Source organism: Bacillus rossius, chromosome 6 (assembly GCF_032445375.1).
Source record: "Bacillus rossius redtenbacheri isolate Brsri chromosome 6, Brsri_v3, whole genome shotgun sequence".
NCBI classification, from domain to species: Eukaryota; Metazoa; Arthropoda; class Insecta; order Phasmatodea; family Bacillidae; genus Bacillus; species Bacillus rossius.
Window position 1 is genome coordinate 39,959,457 of NC_086334.1, and position 20,018 is coordinate 39,979,474.

At 38.7% G+C, this 20,018-nt stretch overlaps 1 protein-coding gene across 2 annotated transcripts in view; it reads left to right on the forward strand.

Annotated features, from left to right (window-relative positions):
* The first annotated feature begins 7,474 nt into the window (after positions 1–7,474).
* Positions 7,475–20,018, forward strand: part of LOC134533075 (cullin-1) — a 65,068-nt gene continuing 52,524 nt past the window's right edge. The window contains exons 1-4 of one of the 2 annotated variants that reach the window (XM_063370290.1): positions 7,475–7,634; positions 12,013–12,183; positions 12,538–12,697; positions 14,660–14,825. In XM_063370290.1, coding sequence (XP_063226360.1) covers positions 12,555–12,697; positions 14,660–14,825 — 309 coding nt within the window. In that variant the 5' untranslated portion in view covers positions 7,475–7,634; positions 12,013–12,183; positions 12,538–12,554. The remainder of the gene's footprint in view (positions 7,635–12,012; positions 12,184–12,537; positions 12,698–14,659; positions 14,826–20,018) is intronic. The other variant, XM_063370289.1, reaches the window with a different exon arrangement.

A 20,018-nucleotide genomic window follows, 5' to 3' on the forward strand; every position in this document is an offset into this window, starting at 1 on the left:
TATAACCTCAGAAATTTTTAAATCGGTTTAAGTAGGTACTTCTAAAGACATGAATTGCATACCAATTTAAACTTAAAATATCAAACTTGCCTTGCAGGTAAATCCTAAACAGTGCGATTGGAAGTGTGATAGTATTAAACCATTGACGCCGCCGTCGGTGCTCCCTCTGAGAGCACAGGCCGTTATGTGTCCTCAACACCTGAACCAGTGTCAGTGCACCGAACACGCCCGCGCGTGTAGCTTAGTGCAGCGCCTCGAACGGCGTGATGTTAGTCACAGCTGGCTAAGTGTACAAAGCGCCCGGCCGTGTGTGGCAATGCGCATATGTTATCCAGTGCATTTGTAATTAAATTAACGAACACAAACTACAACTTTTAATTAAACTAATAATTGTTAAATAATTAATGATATCGTAAATTATTTCCGTTCACAAAACTGGCCAGCATCAGCTTCCCGCGCTCCGTCTTTTTCCTGCGGGTTTTCCTCCCCTCCCTGGCCCGGTCGCCAGGGAGAGTCGTCAGTAGCCTTCCAGCACTCACCAGGGCCGGCAGCCCCGCACACGGGGAACATCCAACTTTCGCGCCAGATTCCACATGTAACGTCCATCAGTAATATTTCTGAATCTTCTTTCTACAGCTCCACGGTCGGCCCTAACTGGCCGTACGATATTTCGTACGGTCCTTAATTAAAATGTGCGACTCGATTACGAGTCTTTCATGTGTGCAACGTAATGGATAATACTTTAAGCAGCCCGCCGAGGTGCCTGCGCTTCACGCTTTTATAACTCACTTCGGAGAGCTAGTTCTGACGTCCCTCGGTTTCTGGTCCCTGCTTCCCCGTTTACGTAATAGTCCTGTTGTGCCTGTTCTGCTCTCGTCGGTGAGGTGTGGGTCCAGGCCGACGTGGCCGGGAAGGGGAAATACGGGACCTGGAGGGAGAGTTAGGTAGGCTGTTTCAAGGATAACTCGGTGTTGACGATTTCACGAGCCTCTTTTATTGATGTTTCAGAGCTTCAAACAGCCTGGCGGAACCGTCGCGGAATTAGCGCCCTTCCCGCGGCGACCCGGACTCCCCTAAGACCGTACTGTCCGTTAAGACGTTCCGACATGGATTGGGGATTTTCCAACGTAATACTGACCCCGTTTAAGGTTACTCCGCGAAGAAGCGCAATGCGTGCGCGGCCTGTTACGTAAAGTTTCGTAAAGACGACGAAAGTTCAGAGACCTGTAATTGCACGTTTGCGTTCTGGAACTCTCGACTGGTAACGTCCCTCGGAAAAACTCGTAGACTCAGTTAGATGAATTACTCGCGGAGGCAGCTCGGCTGTCGCGACAATCCGTGAACTAAAATGTACGACTGGCCACGAGCTCAAGGTACGCGCCTCGCGAGCAGCGCGGTGCGGTGTACACGACTGTCTCGGTTCGAGCCCTGAACTCGACTGCCCTTCCCCGCCCACCAGCGGCCGGAGCCCGCGGGCTGCGGGGGAGTGGAGGAGAAATCGGCCAGCGTGGGAGAGGTCCCGCCCCGCGGCGTGCCAGGCTGCAATTACATACTTGCACGACGAACACTTGAGAAAATCACAGAATATTTACACACTAAACGAAACATTAATCAAAAGCAAATTTACAGAATTAATAAATTATGATTACATTATTTACATATTTTTTGAGGCCCATGACCATTTGGGAAAAATATACAAACACAGAATTATCTATTACACAAAAAGGCTCACTGGCACGCTAGGGCGCACGCGGGTGCGTCCCTGGCCGTCGCACTTTACAGATGTTGCACTGGGGAAACAAGGGAGGACGTTGACGTGGCATAACGGCCTGAAGGAGCCGAGGAGATACTTTGGTCGACGTCAGTACATTGCCCACAAAGGGTGGCATTGTGCCGAACGCGTAACTGAACATGTGAACGCATCATTCCCTGGGATGTGCAACAGTCGCGGATGAGATATTACGCCGGGTACCGCCGCGCCCGTTCCCAGTTTAATGTGGCCCACGCCACTACAAGGACGAGCCTCGATTTACGTAATTTCCATGAGCAAAGGTACCGAAACCATCACGAGCCCGGGACTCGCTCGTAATGACATTAGTGTTTGATTTCTGTGTTAATGTTAGTGTTGGCCTTTATCATCACGTCTATGTCTATTTCAGTGTTATTTGTAATCTCTTCCGCAGTCATTAGCATATTTTCGTATTACCTACCGTACGGACTACCACATGCTGGGCACTAGTCTTGCCGCGTCACGAATCATCGTCACCGTAGCTCAGGGTAGCCTGCACCCCTCGTTGAAGTAGTCCTCGGAACACCATTCGAGGGCCGTGTGGGCAGAGTGGAGGTCAACGATGATACGGCCAGTCACGTGAAAGTGTCTAAGCGAAGTGAAGTTGTGTAACGTGTGCTTCAGTAATAAATCAGTTAAATCCACGTGTGTTATTTTCATAAGTACGGCATCCTGGGTGGCGATAACAGCCAGGGGGGGCCCTTTGAAGACGTGTCCCTGCCTGCAGCCACGAGGCAAAGAACCCCGCCCTTAAAACTAAATTTCCTTTCACGTATTTAATCAGCATAATTTCAGGACAGGCAGGGGGGACGGCGTCAAATTATTGACTTAAAATTAGCTAACTAGCTGTTTAGTAGAGTATTTTTATATAGTTAGTTAACCTAATCAACAACCGTTTACAAATTTTAATACTATTTTTAATGTAGCTAACTTAACAAGCATTTTAAGATATTATGAAGTTTTTAAAAAAAAATTTTTGTACTTACTCTAGTAGCTAAAAGTTTCAATTACGGGTACATTACGTCAATTATAAAAATTTCCTTTTAGATTATGATTTAAAAATTGGAAAGCAGTGAAAACATTACTTTTAAAATTTAATTTTAATTGAAAAAAAAATTTATGCTATAATAACAGTCTATGTTAGCAAATAAAATATTGTGAACTTCTTACTGCGAGCGTTAACTTGCTACTGGTTAAAGGTTTTTTTTAACATTTGACACGAACCCCGCTACCTCTATGTGATTTTAAGTGAAAGTGTTGTTCGGAATCTCAAAGTAGGTTCGGCCTTGTGGCTAGAGGCAGTGGTTTTATACAGTAGGGCCCCCCGAACTGTTTTGGCCACTCGGGATGCCTGAAAAGAACAAGAAAATACCGGCTGTTTTCTTATTAATTTATTCCGGCACAGCCCTATACATAGTGCTGCCCGCCCTGGCCGTAACGTTTGTCCCGAAATGAATCGTCACACGCGCTGTAGAGTCAACTAGTGTAAATATTGAAATTATTTAATGTATTTAATAATTTCGGTTTCTCTAGCCTACCTCTCTCAGTTTTAAGAATTGTATCTAGGATCTTGTGTCTCAAAGTCAAAGTAAAGTGTGTCAAAAGTATGTTAAATACTAATATCGTGACTAGACCTTGTAATAACGTGTAAACAAATTCAAATGTAATATTTATATTTGTGTGTAATGTTTGTGAAGACGGTGACAATACACTTTGACATGCACAAAATCACACTTTATATAAATAAACTCAACTAAAATAATTTATTTTAAACTACAGATGGAATTTGTTATTACTCTCAACTTTAAAGCATCTAACAATTATTTCACTTGAGTGGATTATCTTTACGATCAAATGTTAAATATTTGGATGTTATTTTTATTTTAACTAACTTCAGTCCTATAGAGCGTGGACTACTAGGTACGTAACTTGCAGTACCAGTCAACCAAAATAGCAATACGTTCTTCCAATATCAAATTCCATCTATACTAGCTAATATTATCTAGTTCGGGATCGCGATTCCGGAATTTGATTTGTAAATCTAAAGATGAACAAGTTAATCGGTTTTTCTGTACAAAGGATATGCTCTATAATATAAAAGTTTCTAGTTCTGCAAAAATGTTCGTCTTGTTTAAATTGTAATTCGTTAGGGTACTTCTATATTCAGCGAGTCTTCGGGTGATGGGGTAAGGGATTAAACCTTGCTGCAGGATACCCACGAGACGTGTAGGTTCTCAGAGAATCCTTGGTTCGACTCATCCAGGACTGCGAACTTGGTGTTGCTCCTCCGTTCTCTAGCGTGCGACAGGAATATGCACCGTCACTACATCCTCCAGACTATGGGCTGCAACTGGGCTGGACTGCGGGACGGTCATCCTTCCCGGGCTCGTATTGCGACTTTTTAATCTTCGACAGGATTCTTCTTTCTTCGGAATTGTAAACGGCATTTATTCTTCGTAGTTTCAAAGCAAATTAAAGTCATTTGACGATCTCTTGAACATGGATATTTGTCGACTTCTCTTCTTAAGTAATTATTTAAAATCTTGACATCTGAGTCTTATGTTCGTCGATTAAAATTATTATTTCCTTCAAAATCTCAGTCAATATTGGCATTAATAGCCATTTTCAATCTTCTATAAATATTCAATTCTAAATTAATGTCAAAATCGTTGCGTTCTAGCTGTTGTCTTAATCAAGTCTCAATTCGTTCTAAAGAATATTTTCCCGTCACTTGTAAACGATTTTCTTTAGTTTGTTGATAAAACAAAAACTAGTAAAACTACTACCCATTACTGACGTGTTCATCTTTAAATTAATAGAGGTTTCAAAGAAAATACTGCTATGCTAGCCTTGACAATATTTTAAAAATAAAAATTAACATAGAGTAATACATAGACAAAACGATAATTAAAGAAATTAAAAGTCTGAATTAATCATAGATTACAAATATAAAAATACGGAATAAAATGTAATTAAACAAAATAAATATCAAAGGAAATTAAATATTTACTTTCTATAAAGTATAAATATTGCCTTTATAGCGCGACCACTCACTCAGTGGCGGCTCACGATTTTACTACCGGGTAAGGTCGTTCACTTTTGACACGATGCGATGATTACAAGAACAAACACTAACATAACACACTAGAATACTGAGCAAGATTACATACATATCGCATCGAACGCTCGTCCTGGAGCACTGAATAATTAGGCTACATACTACTCGATAAGTCGAGGCCGACCACGGGACTGGAAGAAAAGGTTTACGGATTTACACAACTATTGAAAACTACATATCGGTGAAAATAAGAAATGCTGGTCTTGTGTCGCACGGAGGCTGCCGGCCTCTGTGAGCTCCGCGCGCGAGCCCCCTCCCTGCCAGCCCTCCCGTGGAAAACGTGTGATTTTCGCGGGAAACTGAACCGGCCAGGTTCGGGACAAGGCGCACGGTGAAAAATAATTTTGAAGGAAATATAATTTAAAAACAATAAAAATAAAGTCTAATATGTTCCTGTGGAAAAAATACATAAACATTTTTGTAGTTCGGCGGAGGGATATGCCACACCCTGCCAGTCTCCTCCGCCGATGTTGCCCTAATTGCGTGTCGTTCGCCCCGTTGCACTTTCTACATTGCGGTGCTCGCCCGAACGCGTTCGGTGCACACAATTTCGTGAGGCATTGATGAGGCATAGCGGTCTATGTGACATAGAGGAGCATTGGCGGTCGGCGTCACATTATTCAACCAAAATATTTATTTTCAAAATTTACCTACAGTGATATATGGATTCGCGAAATAGTATCATCAAAAAGTATAATCAAGAATGTGTATCTTAATGTAATCGATTATCTTTAGTTACTAATGACGTCGTCTGGCCGACGACCACCCCAGAGCCCGACCTGCACCCGCCAGTATACGCTCCCGCTAACAGAACACACCCCTGGCCATGGCCCACCCGAGTCAGGCGAGCCGAACAGCAATTAAAGGCAAAACCGCGGAAACCTGAGTAGACAAGAGAAGAACCGTACCCATTCCTCCTGAAACATTAAATTAGGATTTTAGCGACAATAAAATCTCTTCCAGACACACCCGTTTGGAGTCTAGCGTAATGAGGTCACGCCTGGCGCGAGAGAGGCCGAGCCTCCCTCGGACGCCATGCCAGTTCGGCAGTTCAGCGCAGCTCACGGACCGGGGCGGACCTACGTCCCACGGAGAGGCAACATCCTTTGTCTTCATCGAAAGTAAAGTCCGGTAAATATAGTCACTAATTAACAGAACCCCTTTTATTACTTAACCTCTCCGTGAGCACCCGGTACCTTTTTTCGGTCTAGGACCTAATCCGGCCGCATCAATTTAAAGACACCCCGCACCACACTTGGTCAGCGGGGCTGTTCTTCAGTATACGGCACGGGCCGTCTCCCGCAACTTACAGAACTTTATTTAAGGTCACGCGCACGGCGCTGACCACAAACCCGCAAGGGAACTTGGACAAACTTAATTGCGGTGCGTGTTTCACCACAGTGGGCACAACACCCGCGCCGAGACATTTGCATACGGGATTGGCCGTCTCCAATCGCCCGCCCCCTTAATTCAGTGTATTTTTGTATCCCGTATTTTGCATTGCTAACTTACGTTACCCGAGTAATGAGTGCCACGTAACTTGTGCGCGCCCCCTTAATCCGGTGTATTTTTGTATCCCGTATTTTGTATTGCTAACTTACGTTACCCGAGTAACGAGTGCCACGGAACTTGTGCGCACCCCCTTAATTCGGTGTATTTTTGTGTCCCGTACTTTGTATTGCTAACTTACGTTACCCGAGTAACGAGTGCCACGTAACCTGTGCGCGCCCCTTAATTCAGTGTATTTTGTGTCCTGCCTTTGTGTTACGAAATTACGTTACCTGCGTACCCAGTGAGACGCCTGAGACGTAACAGCGTCCGAGGCCACGTAACGCGGAACACAAACAATACGGCGCCACGGAATAACGAGTAAACCCCCCCCCGGGGACCTCTGTAGAGTGTTGTATTGTGTACGACTCGTTCCTATGAATAAAAGGTACGACACCACCACCTCAACTCCACGCCTCTTATTTAAAATCATCTCACGCAACACCGCCGCCGGCCCTAGTGGGCCACGCAGGGGCACATACATCCACGACCCTAAACTCACGACTAGAACCGAGCTAGTCTTGGCGCCCACCCGGACAATACGTAGCAAGAACCGCCTTTTCCCACTAGGAGCCACACCGGGACTCGAGCCCGAGACCCCGGACGACGGCACTACTAAACACCAACAAACACAACACACAGATTGCCTGGGGATGAGCCATTACGACTATTACAACTAATTTAATGGAATGATTTTCAAATTTGTCGCGTCTTATGATATTTTAATACTATCGATGTAATTGATAGGTTTTTTTCTAGATGTTCCCCATCACTATGTGGTCTGTTCCGCCAACGTAACTGTTACTGGCGGGATGGGGACCGAACTTTACTACTTTAGCATTTACTACGTCAAAATGAGTTCACTTAAGTAGTTTGTAACTGTCATTCAGAGTAATTGAAATTGTATCATTTTATCTTTAACGCAATATAATCACGTTGATTGATTAGTAAATTTTAATTAATATTTCTTTGAATTTGTAACTTTATTTTATTTTTGTTATGTTGGTTAAATGTTTTTCAGTAGTTTGTCACCAAAATATTGGTCTATGGTGCTGTGAACACGAATGCGTTTGGAGAAAACTTTTTACGTTTTGTAGTTAAATTAATTAGTATTTGTACGCCCTCCGTATTGTATTTGTTATTTAATGTAGGAAATCTTAATTTTATGGAAATATAAAGGTAAGTTAATTATTTTTCAAAATATTTTCGTGGCTCGTACTGACCGTGGTTGTAGTTTTAGACATGATTTTGAAGGTTTTAATTTTTTTATTGCATTATAGCATTTGTGAAAATATTTGTTAACAATCATTTAGTTAATCCAGTGCGTTTGTTAAGCTGTGTTTGAAATTCTTGTGTTGAAAAAAAAAGTTTTGCCTAACGGAAGTTTTGTTGGGTGGCGTGATAAGTAAAATAAACGGCGTTTGTATAAATACTGTGGAGTGTAAAAATGTTATTCTAACAGTTCGTGAATAAATTTTCATAAAAACGTAGGATGACATAAAAACTGTTAATGTAGCTGTTGTTCTTCTGTATGACTATAGAGTAGGATGTTTTGGTATATTACCACTAAGGGCCCAACCAGAAAAGACAATCTTGGGGACGGTTAGACTCATCATTAAAAAATGTATTTCAAAATTTTTTCTATCGATTTTATAAATATAATTACTACTTGAGTAATTTTTTTTGTCATAAATGCAGAATTTACAAGCTTACTGAAAAAGAAAGGTCTGAAAATATGTTTGTGTGTTTAACCTATGTTGTGTGACTATCCTACGAAAGTGCGTTGTTCAATTCTCTCTCTATTCTGAAAAAATATCGTGGAGAGGGCAATGAAGCCTTGTGAAATGGTAGCTTAAAAAGCATTACAAATTTCAAAATATTAAGTAATTATTATTAAAATTGCTTTAAAAATTATTATTAATTTACAGTAGTTTTAATATCTTTTCAGGTATCTAGTTGTTCTGTATTGCGTATCCAGTGTATATTAATACTTTATATTGCATATCTTCAAAATCAAAAATATTTTGGTAAATGCACTATTTCAAATGATAAGCACTTTTAACTGCTTACTTTATATTTTTTTTTATTTACTTAAATAGAATTGGATACATTTCACATAATTTCTCCCTGAAAAATAATGTTCTAAAAGTTTCATACATATTTTTATAATCAAATATATTTAGGTAATTCTACAGCTTTGTATTACAAACATAACCATTCAATTTTTTATTTTAATATTTTATTTAAAATTCAACTGGATACTTAATAAGAAACCATTACCCCTTGTTAAACCTCAACAAATTACAGATATCAAATCTATTCATAACTGATTTTTCCAGAACCCAATTCAGAATAAAGAAAAACTTAATATTTGTGAGAATTTGTAAATTTTAATGATTTTTACAGTATTTTTTTAAATAATTAATTTTTTTTTTTACTTTCTTAGCTTTCTTGTGAAAAATAATTTTTGAAATGGTATATTTGGGGACTTCTAATTTTACTTGATTGTCCTGCAAAAATATTTTCAATTTCCTACTGAATTTTGAAATACATGATAGTGGGTATGGCAGTAAAGTTAAAGGAAATGATGAGGAAAAGATTTAAAATGAGAAAATATTCAACTGAAAATAATTATAATTGCAAAAGTATTTAATATACAGATATTTTGTTGGTAGATGTCAAATGTCAGAACTTATTGGAAGCAAGTGACGCATGAAGTGACAAAATTAATTTTAATATTTCTATGACAGTATCAATTTGATGGGTTTTTACTCTAATAGTTCAGACTTCAGCTGTTCAACTATAAACTTTTTTTTCTATAAAAGCAGTTTGCAAGGGCAATATTGAGTTACAATATTATAAATAATGCTTAAATAAATTTAATAAAAAAAGTACAAAAAAATCAACATAGGGTGTGAGATCAGGGAAAGTTTTCTGTGTAAAGGAAAAAAAAAGCAGAACAGATTGACAAATAACTACTTAGATAAATATAATCTTATGTATAAAATGTTTGTCTGTTTGTCTTCAATGCATGCTAATTGTTAATCCAATTCAGTTGAAACTTTGCACATCGTTAATCCTGTTCAGTCAAAACTTTGCACACTTGACCTTTGAAACATGAGAAAGGTCACTGTCTACATGAGATTTCAAAAAACCACCCTCATCCCCCATTCCTATGCCTTTGTAACAGAACTTTGATACTACTTGGTGAAATTTTGTTCTCTGTGCATTCAAAATAAGGGAAAAATTACTGTAAAATTGATTTAAAAAAAAGGTGGGTCACTATCCACATGCAATATAGAAAAAACACACGCATCACTTCTTTCCACCCCCTAAGACAGAATTTTTGTACTTTTGATAAAATTTAGCACACTTTGTGTTTAAATTGCGGGTGAAATTACTGTTTTCAATTGAATAAGAAAATAAGGGGAATGTCGAAAAACCACCCCTATCCCCCTTCAAGGCAGAAATTTGGTACTCTTTGATGAAAATTTGCACACACTACATTCAAAATAAGACAAAAATTACTGTTCAACATATAATTTAGAAAAATGTATAAGGTAACTGCCTACATGAGGTTTTAAAAACCACCCCATCCCATTTTTTTTTCATCACTTAAAGCATAATGTTTGTATATATGAATTAAATTAAGCACAATCAATGTTTAAGACAAAAGGAAATTTACTGCTTTATCTGATTTCAAAATAGTCACCTTCATTTTCCTATCCCTATGATGTTTTAGAAACTATCCTGTCCATCTTTCCCATCCCTTTAAACAGGATATTGGTATTTATTTATGAAATTTTCCACACTTGATGATAAAATTAAGAAGATAATTACTGTCTACAACTGATTTTCATAAAAAATGTGTACCTATTGAATACATGATACTATAAAAAAAACTATCCCATTCGCCATTTCTACCACTTTAAGGATAATCTGTCACTCCTTCATGACATTTTTCACACTTTACATACATTAAAAATAAAATTACTATTAAACCTACCCTTCTTCTTGGCTACATGCAGTTTAATAAAACTACCCCATTCCACTTTCTTACCCCTTGAAGCAGTATTTTGGCCATCCTAGATGATATTATGCACACTGACGTTAAAAATAACACTACTATCTACATTCAATTTCAACAAAAAGGTACTAATTGAATACATGATGTTTTGAAATCTACTTTTCTCCCGCTCTCCCCCCCTCTGCCGTTCCTCATCACCCTTTTGTACCCCTTGAACCAGAATTAGGGCAACTCTTGATGAAATTTTGCATACTTGAACGTTCAAATAATTAGGAAGAAAATATCTGTCTACATACAATTTCGAAAAGAAGTCCCTTTCACCCTGTGTTCAGCCCGGGTACCCCTAGGCATTTAAGCTGTAATATATAAAGCAGGTGCGACTAAAAAAAACAGTTTTAAAAAAAACCTGGTTTTTTTGTTTTGAAACAGTTTTTAGGTTTCAACCAGGTTATTTTATTACATTAGTTATTTTGGTTCTCACCATGTTCAAATGAAAGCAATACAATGTCCTGCTTTCCGCCACTAACGTTGAACCAGAATAGTTATAACATTAAAGAACTGAAGTCCAGCATATTTGAACATTTGACTGGGACTTCACCACAGAAAGGGTTTTTTCCTCACAGGAGGAGGATTCTCTATAGAATGTTTTTTTTCCCACAGTATAGGAATTTTCAATAGACAGGGATTTTCCACAGAACAGGAATTAACTATTTAAAATTTTTAATTTTAGAGCAGTATTTAGCTGGGTATGATTTACAACCTATCCAGATAACTGAAATGATAATATCTTGATTAGTATATCATTGTTACTGTAATTCACAAGAAACATTAATTACCAAACTTATGTTATTAGTGGAATTAGTCCTTTAATTAAAAATTTAAGATATTCAACTTAAAAATACATTATTTAAAAAAATATATATTTTTAAAACCACTTGGTTTTAAACCATTGTATTTTATATCAGCCAACCCTGATATAAAGGCTGTAAAGTAAGTGCTTCAGGGCACCACTGTTACTTAGTAACCAAACCTTGCTTTTATAGTTTGTCTGTGATTGTTGGAGGTATGGAATAGTTGGATCATCACCTTAGAGACACACCTGGCAGTCTGCGAATCATGCTGCCTAGCTCCAATTCAAGATCCGGCCATCCTAATTTTGGTTTGCCTTTGGTGTTCCTAAATCACTCTAGGCAAATGCTGGATATTCTGTCAGCGAGACATTAACCCTTTCAGAGAGACTTTTTTTTAGATGTTTTTCCGTATACAAATAATTTCTTTCACGTTAGTTTAGTAAATATTTACTAGAATTTTGATGAAGTGGTCATGAATCATGCAGTGTTAGTGCATTCTAACAATGTCTTTAGAAACACCAAGGAAAGATTTTACTTTCAAGTTTTATCAATTTAGCCATGTAAGCTTTATGTTAAGAGCTATGTTTTTGGCAAGATACTTGTAAATGCTTAACTAGGAAGTGTTCACTTGTTGGAAATATTACAAAGATATAATGACTCATAATTTTTGGTGTTCCAGTAAATGCTTCTCTGCAGTCGTTCACTGGAAGTCTGGACAAGCTCCAGAATGGCGGAGCTCAGCTGAAAAAGCTGTGAGAGTTGAAACCAGAAATCACTGTGGATGAAAAACAGAGGCAGAGTTGTATAAAGTATTTCTAAATCCAACTCGTCTGATTTCCCACCAATTGATGTAAGCAAGCTCATAGATTCTTTGAGTTATCTATTTGGCTTGTAGATTTTGGCTAAATAACCGCACACATTTTCAGTGGCAAAGAACAGACCTGTTCCAAATAACATTATCAGGTATGTTTAAAATTTTCAGCAGATATTTGGCCGTACAAACACCATTTACTCCAGACTGCCACATTGAATAGTTACTTTAGTTAGGTATGTTGTAATGTGTGACTTCCACAAATTGTCATGAGTTTAAAACCTAAAGCAACCTAGCAAATTACATGTCATCTTTTCTTTTAAACATGCAATGTGCTCTTCCTGTGGACGGTCGACCATGCGTGTACAGTGAGCCAGCGAGGAGTGCTTGCAGGTGCAGTGCCTGCCAGCATGTCGCACAGGAGTCAGAGTGGCAGCTCGCCCGGCCTCAAGCAGATCGACCTCGACCAGATATGGGGGGACCTGCGTGAGGGCATCGAGCAGGTGTACAAGCGCCAGCACATGCTCAAGCCCCGCTACATGGAGCTCTACACGTATCCTTCGACCACATTTCACGGGCTACGTCTGGCCTTGTGATCAAATTGTTAGTTTTGAAAGTTATCAAGTAGGTATTAGTTTTTGTTAAATGGTTTGAATAACAACACTTAACAAGACCCAAGGAAATAAGGGGTCATTAGGTGAATAAATGAGTAGTCTTCTGCCGTCTTAAATAATAATCAACTTTTTTGTGTACAGCTTGTGTATTATTTTTTGTGTTGCAACTTTACTTGGTCACCCCTTAGAGCAAGAATTGTTCATATCAAAAATTATTTCAGACGAAAGTTTAAGATGATATGTAAAAGGTATACAATAACTTTGATTGGTTAGTGGAGTCCTGCAAATTTGAAAACCCGGCTATTCAGAACCAGTATAAAATGCAAACAACTATTAAAAACTTGAATTGTTTTGTATTTTAAAAATTATTTTTGATGTTTTGACCCAATCAACAAAAGGTTTAGAGATTTCATACTTTTAAAATAGTTGTATAGGTTGTGTTACGTGATAACTCAATGCTTATAGAGATTTATTTTACTACACTCTGTTGTATTACAGCAATTGTTTGGTGAGTTGGAAAATATAGTAATCTAAACAGGTCTCGGTTGTAATTAGTTCGGATAAGCTGGTCTACTGTAGATGGTTTTTATATGTAATAAATAATCTGTGATTATGATTTAAATTTTCTAATATTTTATTTTTATGTGCATAATCAAGTGGATCAAAAAAACAATTTTCACGCTTAAAATTTGACTGGTTTAAGAAAATGTACCACCAACCACTTGTTTTTAATAATATTGATTCGTAAGTGACTCAATATCTGTCAAATTCCACAGTTCGCACTCCTTACTGAATCTAGGCTCAACAGTGATTTGCCCCTTACTTGCACCTGTCCTTACACACAACCTCACGCCACTCAGTCGCACTCCCGTGGTCCCGATGCTCCTCATCACGCCGCTCTCGAGGGTAGGGTCTCACCCTCTTCACTGATGTCGAACTTCCCTTTACTTATGGAACTCTCCAAACACACGGTACTCCTGCAGAGGCCGTCGTCGTCGCTTATATCCCCCTGGCGTCTTCGAAGGGACGAGAGCGGCTGACCCGACGCCTGAAAAATCCAGAAAGGCGGTGTTTATTCACGCCACTCCATGTGGCGACCTCGGGAAACTCGCAGAATTCCCAGGCTGCTTAAAGTGTTAGTGACAATAGTCTTGAGGTGGGACGGTGAACGGGGAGCAGAGGGGAATGGTTAGCCAGACCCTTGTAATCCAGCTTGGCACGCGTGGCATGCGTGACGAGAGCGCCCATGTGGGGCCGCTGTCCAGACTTGCTGGAAGGCCCGCTCAGATACATGGCATGCGTCGCGGCCTTGCCTTCTAGCACACATGTAACAGTACTGTAAGGATTTTTTTATTTTTACACTACTCTGTTATTTCATATATTTAATTAATTATTTTTATTTTACTGTATTTATTTGTATCAATTTTTATTCGACTGTTGTAAAAAGTGAAAAAAAATTCAATTTTAAAAATATCTGCTACTCAATTGGAAATTATATTGGAATAAAAAAACAATATTCGTAGAACCCTACCTATTAACAACCTTAACTGAGAATATACTTGGGAAAGTAAATTTTTAGATGATACTGTGAAGGTTGGGATTAAAAAAATATTAATATGTGTGTTTCTCAAATAAATTTTAGCTTTTTTTGAAGGCATTATTAAGAATATGGAGGTTTTTGATGTCTTCTGTTTGATTTATATTATCGTAACATTCAAAATTTCGTAGATCTCTATTATACAAGTAGCTATGGTTTAGATATATTTATAAGGCTCAATAAAATAGAGGAACTTATTTAAACATAGTTACTTTGATTTTTTTTGTTAGTCGTGTACTTGCTGAAAACATTAGTAAATGTTGTTTGTAAATGTAGGTGTGTTTTCTTAACATATGCTGCATAGACATGTGTATAATTACTGCACAAGTGTGCACCAGAACACCACTAAGACTTCAGCACCCAAGACAAAGAAGGGCACTGCATCAACGGGCGGTGCGCAGTTGGTGGGCTTGGAGCTGTACAAGAGGCTGCGAGAGTTTCTGCGCAACTATCTCATCTCGTTACACAAGGTTGGTGCCACAGTATTTCAACTAGCTGGCACCTGGTAGTCATGTTGTGCTTGTGCAATGAAGATTCTACTAGTCACCAGCAAGTTTCTACTGTTTCCACCAAAACAATTTTACAGCATATAAATGTTTGTTTTCTATGAAAAGAATTTCACCTATTTCTCTTTCCCTTGCCAACTAAGACAGATACATTAGGGGATATCAAGAAATATGTTTTAAATAGTGGTGCACCGATGCGGATACCGATGAATCGTAATCTGCGATTATGGGTACTTACCGATTAATCGTAATCGGCGATTATCTTAACGATTACTTTGCCGATTATCTACGTCCCGGCGTAATTAAGCAGGTTTTTACCGTGTAATATTTTGTTTCACATTTAAGGACGAAATACGGTAATATTTGTATATATTACAAAATTCATCTAACTCCGTCATATCAAGATTACAGATATTTCGTTAAGTTTAATAAATCTCATTGCCTCTAACAATAAAAAATACATTTTTCCTACACGTTTATTTACATTTCGTCTTTTGTTTTGTCTTTTGTTTAGTGGCCTTGTACATTACCTATAGCCAGAGACGTAAAATAGATGGCACGCAATCAAAATACCACAAGCAGTTGCAGTGGATTCTATGAGAATCGATCTTTTCGAGTCGTAGTAGCGATTCAAAATCGTGGTCCCAATACCTTTCAGAGTTTATCACTGCGTTTTACAAACTCGTTATGGGCGTCTTTGGTAACATTATCCGTTGTTGTGTTATTTGTATGTGACGTGAAAAGTGAAAAAGTATTTATAATTTTATACATTAAGTCAACATTAATAAAATCACATGTGCTAAAATTGGTTTTGAGTCACTTTTATATAATTATAGTGAGATGGTGACTAGGGAGAAAAAAAGTGAAGTGTGGAAACATTTTTTCTATAAACTCAAGTGAACAAAATATAGCAACATGTTTACATTGTTAAACGGTAATTTCTCGATGCAACCTTATGTGATAGTCGATAATAATGCTAGTTTTCCGCAACAAAAACTTACCCATTGTAAATTACAATTATTAGACTGTAGTTCAAGTTGTTTACAGTAACAAATATAAATAGAAGTTAATTTAATTTACACTTTGCAATGACTTAATAGTGTATTTTATATATTTTTATACTGTTATTATAACTGTATTCTCAATTTTACCTACTCTTGTAATTAAATTCACATGGGAATAAAAATTTTTGTGTGCATTATTACACTTAAAAAAATTTGTTCATTATAATCGGTAACTGAATCGGTATCTGCCGATTATTGCTCTCATAATCGGTAATCGAATCGGTAATCGGTAAAGTCATATCGGTGCACCACTAGTTTTAAACATGACAAAAACTTCACAATCAATCTAAAATGTTGACAAATCAAACCACTTAAAACCTACCAAAATTGCTGAAAACAATACTTAAGGGAGCATATGGACACTAGGTACTTTTACATGAAGAAAAAATCCTTTAACACAAAAGCAGAATGGAATTTCTATAAATAGTATTTAAATAATATAAACACGTCATAAACATGGCTTTATAAATTACTCAAGCAACTGCTAAGGAAAGATTTTTTTTAATTTCCATATAACTTAAACACATGCCTTATGAAAAAATAAATTTATTATAAGTTTACATTTAATTTTAAAATACAGTAAACTCCGGGTATACCGCGCCCCGATAGATCGCGGAATCGGGTATATCGCGGGTCAAACCATGTTCCCCAATCAGAAATGAATAATAATAATAATAATAATAACGCAGTAGAACCTCGTTAATTCGTGATGGTCGGGACCGAGATAATCACGGATTACAGAATTTCACGGACTAGCGATTAAAAGCCCGGAAGGTCTTGTCAAGCTTCTCAGACACCGCCGTGCAGCTGGGTTAAGGCCAAGGTCATGTAACGTAACATCTACCGAGGCTTACTGCGCCTTGGCAGCAGATGGATAAAAAATGGTAAACTCTCCATTATTCGTGTTAATTGGGACCCGCCGATGCCCGGATAATTAAAATCCTGTAAAAAAAAGTAATAAACCCGGATAATCCGTTCACGGTAAGTGCCGTCTTCGAATTAGTCTCGGCTTAAAAAAATACGGCACTGCCTAGCCATTAGTTCACGGTCATTTACAACAGCCGAAGAGAGAAAGATAAGATCATGCTGAACTTGCACACATAAATTTTGGGTAGCCCCCCCCCCCTCCCAACTCATCCCACTTCGTCCAGCCGAATGCCAGCCAGACACGTCACTCGCCATGCGCCTGCCCTGCGTTGGCCATGCGAAGGCTTGCAGTGTTTGCCGGCCGCCGGCCCGCGTGACGTTAATTTCTAAGCGCTGACAATTTTTACTTCTCTTTTTTTTTCTGCACTTTTAAATTGTCCCGGATTATCCGATTCCCGAATTAGCGTGTCACGGATTAACGAGGTTCTACTGTAATAATAATGCAATAAATGGTTGACAGCCGATTAAGATAATTTTGCGTTGTAACTCACAAACTAAGCATCGGGCAGAAAAAAGCCTAGGCGTAGAAAATGTCCGCAGTGAAATTCTAAACAAGATATCTCCGTACATTATTCCTCTATCTTGTAGTGTTTTCAAATTATGGTCCAATCCAGCCCAGTGTTATTTTCTGAACACTAGTTCTTAACATTTTTTTTAACCTACAAATAAAGCATCGGACAGGGGACCCGATAAAGCCCACCGTCCAGCAACATTATCCAGCGTGACTCGGCTGGGGATTGATTTTGGATAGGTTTGGTTGACGGCAAGCGCTGGGAGGGGAGAGGCGAGCCGAGAATATGCGACCAAGACACCCGGGTAGACGAGAGGAGTGGAATATAAGCGCCAGTGATGAGAGGGGCGATGAAGCCGAAAGGGGGGAAGTCTGGTGACCTTGAGTAGTTTACTCATTTCCGTCTGCACACTTCTCGTGTTCACGTGTGTTGACAAGCGGAGACATATAAATGTTTTGTTACAACTTGAACCTACAGATGTAATAGGTATTATTAGTTGTATTATACACGTTCATCTTTTTACTTTGGTATAATGTTTTAACATTAAATAGTAAAGTAAATCAGCTAGCGTATTTTTAATCTTTGCCCAGGAATTCCCAGTGATCCAATACTTACGTGAACCATACTGTACCACTTTTGCCGTGAGGTAGTAAACAAGCCCCGGAAATGTTTATGTGTAGCGGCCTCCCGACCTTTAACCAGAGGCTGGGGAATATAACACTTGCCGATCCGAGCCACACACACTCAGCAACTCGACACAGCGTTTGATGGAATAAGTAAAGACAATGTTTAACAGACTTTTTAATACGGCGCCGCTGATTGCGCTAAAATTATTTCGGCGCACTTTTTGTATCCCACATGTGACCATTTATAATTTACTGTAAGCATGGATAACAAAGTTTAACCACTTTACACGATAGACGATTCTTTATTTTATATTGTACGAATGCTAGAATCGTTTTTCACGTATCTGCTGCATACTTCTGCAAAAGACACGCTATCTGTAAGTACGTAAATCTAGAATTTTTATTTTGTCAATCAAACTCAGTACTTTGCGAATCATATTCGGTTTGAAGTATTACTATGGCCTTTCTATTTAGAAGACTTTGACCACAGAATCGTGTGTAACCGCACACACGGCACATACTTTGTTACGGACACTCAGACGAAGCAGATACTGTGGCTGACACCACGAGACTGGCAGCAGCTTGTGTGCCGCACGTGTGTATGGCGGCGTGTGGTGCGCTCGTAGGCCGTGCGACAAACTGTGCGTGGCATGCGGGGAAAAAAAATTCAACATTTAATATTTATCTTTAAAATTTATTATTTTTAATTTTTCATCCGCGTTTAGTGAAAACTGCGGATGCAAAGTCCGCACAAAGGCGGGCCGTCTATACTGTGCGTGCTTGCCGACCTATTAGAACACAGGCGGTGTTTTATGCCTTTTGACCTTGGCCACATCGAAACATCGCGGTTATGCAACAACGCGGGTAAAAGTTATGTCCCCCGACAACCGCGTTAAATAGGGAGTGTACTGTAGTAATACATTTCTGAGCATGCTGAGAGGGGAAGGCAATGTTTACAACATTTTTGAGAACAAATCTGAAAAGAAAATATCTCATTCAAAAATCTTAACTTCTTTAAAAACAGGCCATTAACCATTATTTATTAAGTTTGAATTGGCATGCTGATAGCAGTAGTTTAGAGCAGGTATTAAATAATTTTTTTTAGAAAATTAGTTGCATAGTTCTGTTTTACATTTATATGTTGAAATAAACGCACACAGACGACTTATGTCGTGAGAGTTCTTTGGCATATGTTTTGAAGTAGAATTTTTATTTCTTTAGCCAAGTTCTTTATGAAGCAGAGATTCACTTAAAATAAATTAGGTATACTAGCAGTCATGTCAGCTGCAGGGTGGATGGGAGATGACTCAGGGGCACAGGCAAGCAGTCATCGCCTTGAAACTCCAGTCAACTGTAGTTTAAATTAAACCCAGCAGTTTCGGGAAGTTCTTGCGGAGGTACTTGAACCTACCACTCACAAAGTACAGGTGCATCGAGTAAACAAGAGCCAAAAAGACTTAAACACACAAGGTTTGGGGGGGGGGGGGGGGTTCATTAAAGTCTAAGATCAGAATAGGCTTGGTGGTTTGCACTTATTGCTGTGGTTGGGAGGAAGTTGACTACAACATGGAGAGAGTGATCTGAAAATATAGTAAGGCACTATACTGTGACAGTTCGAGAAAGAACAAAGAAGGCATGGCACATTGGCGAAAGGCACGGGGGTGTGTCTGAAGGTGCAGCACCTGCACGGGGCACTTGAAACCATGTGAACGGCAGGCAGAGAAAAGTGAAGTGCAGCTAACTCAGTGTACAATAATTGGACTGACTGGCACACAGCTGCTCAGCGCTAAAAAAACTAGTTTCGGTCAAGCTGTCTGCAGAATGTTAAAGTTGAAAGGACCACGACAAATGTAATAATCAAGGGGTTTTGAATAACGAACCACTGAAAAGCGAAACCCAATTTTCTTTTCAATGTTCTTGATAAACAAAATTTGGTTGTGCCAAGAAAATAACTAATTTAGGGCAAAAAAACAATTATGGAACTCACAAATGTTTGTAAAAAAAAAACTTGTAATATTTCAGATTGCT